Source organism: Chiloscyllium plagiosum, unplaced genomic scaffold (assembly GCF_037043375.1).
Source record: "Chiloscyllium plagiosum isolate Xiang-an unplaced genomic scaffold, Cpla_swu_hap1 HiC_scaffold_27, whole genome shotgun sequence".
Taxonomy (NCBI): domain Eukaryota; kingdom Metazoa; phylum Chordata; class Chondrichthyes; order Orectolobiformes; family Hemiscylliidae; genus Chiloscyllium; species Chiloscyllium plagiosum.
The window spans coordinates 66,044,682-66,050,681 of NW_028270165.1; the positions used below are offsets into that span (position 1 = coordinate 66,044,682).

Consider the following 6,000-nt stretch of genomic DNA (forward strand, 5'->3'; position numbering starts at 1 on the left):
ATTTGAGAAGAGGAAATGAAATGGCCTGTGAAGGGCACAGAACGTTGGTTGGGAGGTGATACGAAGGAACTGAGAAGCAGGGAATTCAAATGATCCCTGCCTTTTCCCAACAGATCACTGTGGTCTGGCTACATTTTATCCCAGGAAACATTAGTAAAGATTCCAAACAATGCAATCAACGTCTTTCTTTTTGACATGTCCATTCTGAAGTTGCAAACTCCCCCCCCCCCCCCCCCCACCGACATCCTGCCAATGTGTCAGAGTATTTCTAACTCGGATTTCCTCACCACCCCTGAAGCACGCATGGAATGTGCGAGAGGAACGCAGTGAGTCTGGAAACATCGTCGGAGAGAAAGGGGGATTTGACTTTGAAGTATGTTCTAGGTAGATGCAGAGATGAAGATAATTCATTGCCATGTCGCGCAGTATTTGTAAAAGATTTAGAAATTCGGCACAAGTGTGGATTTCAGACGCATTAAGTCCGAAACAAAATGCTGTGATATATCAGAACATCGTTGTACCAAATCAAGCATGGAACTTTGATTACTAAAGCGATGGAATGTGAAGTTTAGGAAGGATGTCACTTTTTTTACATTTCAAAATGGCAGCTGATGGTGTTCAAACTCAGTGAATAATCCCAGCATGAAATTTTGTCCAAGTGACATGGAAACCAACATTAATTATCGCAAAATTTCACCGGATTAACTATTTTCCCTCAGGAAGGACATCTACCAGACTTACCAGACACACCCGAGCAGATGACATTGGCGATATTTCCATGGGAGCAGTTGAGCATGTCTCCCTGTGAAATTGGACAGTCCCACAATCGTCTCGCATTTCCATGGCAATTGTACTTATCCGTCCACACTGGTCCGGATCCCCTCCCAAATCGATCATCTCTGTGGATCGACTTGACAGTCCCACATTGAAGGTGCTCGCAGACAACACTGGCGGTTTTTGAGTCAAAGAAATCACCACACAACGTTCCCCACTGCTCCCCGTGCAGGACCTCCACTCGCCCAGAGCACCTGTTCTCCCCACCAACCAACCGGGGCCCATGGTTTCCTGTTTTGGGAGCAAATATAAGTGCACAGATAGACTTATGTGGGAATATGAATTGTTTGAACGAGGCAGTTGAAGAATAAAGAAGTTAATCACAACCGTTGATCACCAGAAGTATGGTGGACACACATGTCACGGTCGAGGGCAAGAGAGGTGGTCTGCATTTGAATCATATTGATTCGGACAAGTGAACACTGTTGTCAAATACACATTGATATTAAACAACGTAAATTAAAATCAACGTGAAAGGTGATTGAACTAAAATGATAGCCTTTAGAATCAATATTAGGTTCAGAATACGATGGTGGAACAAATGACCATGACGACATATGTCAGGTGACGAGGTATTGTGAACTAGAAATTCTTGCTAAAGAATTTGTTGGAAAGAAAGGTATCCAATTGCTTTGGAGAGTTTGGAACCGTCCTTCAAAATATTTCTGGGGCCAGGAAGGCAAACAAAAACTAGTGTTAATGCGAATTTAATTGTCCGATATTCACTCCAATATACCTATGTTAACTTGTGCTTACTAGTATTCTCATTCAAGAATCACACAACGACAGGTTATAGTCCAACAGGTGTAATTGGAAGTACACTAGCTTTCGGAGCGCTGCTCCTTCATCAGGTGGTTGTGATGAAGGAGCCACCGGATGAAGGAGCAGCGCTCCAAAAGCTAGTGCTTCCAATTTAACCTTTTGGACTGTAATCAGGTGTTGTGTGATTTTTAACTTTGTGCACCCCTGTCCAACACCGGCACCTCCAAATCATAGTATTCTCATTATAGATTTTTAGACAATTTGGACAATACAATATGTTGGGTGCAGACAATTTGCAATCATGAAGAAATCTCTTTTCCAATACAAGTGTGGTACATTTCAAAACATCTTAATTTCCGATAATTGCATGTATATTTTACCACATTAAAACTAATGCGTGACTACATTGGAAAACACTGGGAGTAGTTTAAATTTGGCACTGATCGAGCAATGCCAGAAATCCCAGCGCCATCACTTTCACCAACATTAATGTGAAATGTGTCTTTTTTCCCTTTAAGTCTGTACTCACCGGAACAGATCAGGGTGACATTGTTGTGTCTATTGCAATCGAAGTGAGTTGTTGAAGACCGATGACAATTCCCCAGTTGAGTCTCGTTGCCCGTACATTCAAAGACTTTCGAACCCATGAGTACGGTACTGTCTCCAGAACGAGCAGAGCTTGAAATAGATACGGCCACTCCACAATGAAGCTGTGCACAGACCACATTGGCGTTTTTCAAATCCCAGTCAAGACCACACACAGTTTGCCAGGTGTCTTCAAACAGGACTTCCAGTCTTCCGTGGCATTGAGAATTTTCAGGTACTAACATGACTTGCTCTGTAGAAAGATCACTGAATCATAATGAATTGCAAAAACAATAATTAACATTATTGACCGATTAATATTCATTCGATTAATGTCAGATTCGAACGTGAATCGTTCCATCACTCTATGCTGATGTAGTCCCCCTACACTAAAATTTATATTCACCTCCCAGATTCCTTCCCATCAGCGGGTCCAACTGAAAGCGATTTTCAGACTGCAGATAAATTATATAAACTGATTCTGTCAGCTAACACAACGTAGAATCTTATTACGCATTGAGTTCCATGTGTGATAGTTCCAGCGGTGCAACTCTCTCAATGTAGCTTCAAGTGAAATCACAAAGTACGCCTGCCCTGCACCTTGACCGGAGTGAAAACAGTAACAGGTACTCAACTCTGTGATTACCTTTTGATATTCAACACTTTATATAATGATACCGAATAAATTAGTGATTCTATTATTCCGACATTAATTATGACTGGCATTTGCCATTCTGTTAACATATCCCTTTCTTGTTTTAGACAGTAACAGGTTCTGATGCAATGACACAGAAACAACAGAAGATTTTTACCTGAACAGATGACACCAGCATCATTGGAATGTGGATTAGTGTAGTGACCCCATTCATATGATGGACAGTCCCGCAGAGTGCGCTCTGTCCCCCTGCACCAAAACATTCCAGTCACAATGGGTCCAGATCCTTCTCCAAAGTGAGACCCACGTGGGGCAGAAAGCGCGGTCCCACAGTCCACCTCCCGACACACAACAGCAGCATCTTGCATGTCCCAATAATTATCAAGCACAGTCCCCCACTGTCCCTGGTAGTGAATCTCCACTCAACCAGCGCAAGGACTGTCCCCATTCTTCAGTCTCAGACTCACCGTCTCTGCAAAGTACAGAAATAGCAACTAAGATTGACAATGTTTAACATGAAAACTCTCAACACAGTCCAGATTCACCGTTCAGCATGCAATGGCTCTGAGGGAGTGGGACAAATGCACTTTGCTGCAAATAACTCAGAAACCGAACTGCATTGGGTGGAAGAGGAAGGGACGTTTTAATAAGGGATAATCGCACACGGGGGTCAGAGAAATGTTTCCACAGAAACACTTACTCTAAACTGGCCAAGTTGAGAAGATAGTTATTATTCATTCAGAGGATATGGGCGTCGCTGCCTGGGTCAGCATTTATCACCCATCCCGAGTCGCCTCCTTGAGTAGGTGGAGTTGAGTTGCCTTGTCGAACTGCTGCAGTCCAGGTGCTGTAGCCGGAGTCACACTGGCCTCAGGGGAGGGGTGGGGAGGGGAATTCTAGCATTACATCTCCAGCACAGGATGGTGAGTGGTTTAGAGGGAGGACTTACAGGTGATGGTTACTCCATGTACCGGCTGACTCTTGTCCTTCTAAATGGAAGAGGTCGGGTGTTTGGCTGGTGCTGACTCAGCAGCTTTGGTGAATTTCTGCAGAGCCTCTTGTTGAAATTAGATTAATCTAAAAGTGTGGAAACCGGCCGTTCGGCCAACAAGTCCACACCGACCAGCCGAAACACAACCCACCCAGATCCATTCCCCTACATCTAACTCTACGGGCAATTTTACTTGGCCAATTCTCCTAACCTGCACATTTTAGGACTGTGGGAGGAAACCGGAGCAGACGAAGGAAACCCACGCAAATAATGTGCAAACTCCACACAGAGAGTCTCCTGAGGCGGGAATTGAATCCGGGTCTCTAGCGCTGTGAGGCAGCAGTGCTAACTACAGTGCCACATGCCACATGCCACCCACTGCTGGTTTACACTGCTGCGAGCGTACATCGATGGTGAAGGGAATGGATGTGGTGCCAATCAAGCAAGCTGATTTTTCCTGAATGGTGTCGAGCTTCCAGTGTATTGTTGAAGATGCACACATCCAGGCAAGTGTTCAGAATATAATTCAACTTCAGGAAAACCAAGAGGGACAGGTCAGTAATGGTTTCCGTTCCATTGTGCACAGCACTGACTGGCAAGAAAAAAATTGGACCCACGCTGAAACATCAGAAAATGTAACGGTGCTTTCATCTATCACGGCCAGAACTATTGTCCGATGTATGGTTATGTTAGACCGATGCACAATGAAATAATTTGAATGAGTTTCAAAAAGCGGAACTGCATTTCTAGCTGACCTTTCGCACTCTCCTGATTCATCGTCTCTTTATCTGAGAACGCCCAGTGGGCAATTGCTACTCATAATCTCGTCACCAGGAATCCTGACTATGGAGAACTTCGAGAGTAATGCATCTCCCTTCCGTGTTGAACGGATGTACCAGAACTTAGTGATGCCAATGCATTTGATAATGACATGGAATTACCTTTGCTATTGGCCTGAGTGTCGACAGGTCTGCCTGAAATAGAGGAATAAGAATAAAGTGTCAGGAAGCAATGCAACTCTTAGAAATGAATTCACCAAATACCAATAAAGTGAGAGTAGCAATTGTCATCATTTTGCGAAATAAATGATAACCACCAATGTGAAATCATAATTTCAAGCAATATATAGGAAACAGGAAATGAAATTTCTGTAGCAAACACATATGGTCATTTATCTTCCTAAATGTAACTTATTTGTTTACACACAGGCAGACATACTGCCAACCCAATGCGATGGGGCACTGATGAGCCCCTTTGCATCCATGAGTTGTCAGTGTGAAGCTCTCGCAAAATTATTGGACGTTCTGCTCGGTGCTGCGCTGCCGACTTACTCAACATCGTTATGATCCCCATACAGAGCATTAACATTTCTCAATGACCAAAGCAAGGCGCCCCCACCGAAAGTTTGCATAAGCTTAGGATGTTTATTCGAGCAACAGGACTCAAATAACTAGTCAGCAAATCAATCCAGAAAGTGCGATTCTCTTTTCAAAGTGTTGCATTTGGCACCTGAAAGATTAGGTTACATTCTGTTCCCCTATCTACATAGCTGCAAAGGGTCAGTCATGAATAATGTCTATGTCTAATAGGAATTCTCAGTTTCCCCAACTCCAAGACATGCGGTTTTACCGTGGATCAAGACAAACAGTTCAATATATAAATGTCTGCAAACAATTCCAGTGGTCAAAACAAACCACGAAATGTATTCGGTCTAAGGATATGATGCTACCTCTTTTAACACACTGCTTAATTAATTCCATCATCTTTCCTCATTGCCCATGTATGCATTGCTCACGTTGGTTTGCACTGGGGGCAGGATGGTGACGAACCCGTAATGCACTTTTGTAAAAATTCAAAGGTTTGCCGAGCTTGCCCTGTTAATGATGTTCATTATTAATACCATTGACTCCTACCAAAAGTCAACGCAGGAGTTGAAACATCTTTGAGATTTAAATTAAGTTAAAATTTCTCTGATTGTGTGGCAAACATTGGTGATTTCTAGCTTCCTACAAGTTATTTGCCAAAGGACAACAAGCCGTGCAATTGTGATTTTTTTGAGAATGGGGCACAGACTTTCCCAAAATTTGCATTCACATGCGGATAAAAGTTCAAAATTAGCTCATGATACCAGATATTGATGTGTTCAAACCATGACAGCGACCAATTTTACTTG

At 43.1% G+C, this 6,000-nt stretch overlaps 1 protein-coding gene across 1 annotated transcript in view; it reads right to left on the bottom strand.

Annotated features, from left to right (window-relative positions):
* The window catches only part of LOC148144505 (scavenger receptor cysteine-rich type 1 protein M130-like), a 32,807-nt gene extending 29,503 nt beyond the window's left edge, over positions 1-3,304 (bottom strand). Inside the window, exons 1-3 of the mRNA XM_087975363.1 lie at positions 2,994-3,304; positions 2,126-2,434; positions 742-1,065 (exon numbers count right to left, since the gene is read on the bottom strand). Coding sequence (XP_087831489.1) covers positions 742-1,065; positions 2,126-2,434; positions 2,994-3,204 — 844 coding nt within the window. The 5' untranslated portion in view covers positions 3,205-3,304. The remainder of the gene's footprint in view (positions 1-741; positions 1,066-2,125; positions 2,435-2,993) is intronic.
* Positions 3,305-6,000: the final 2,696 nt, after the last annotated feature.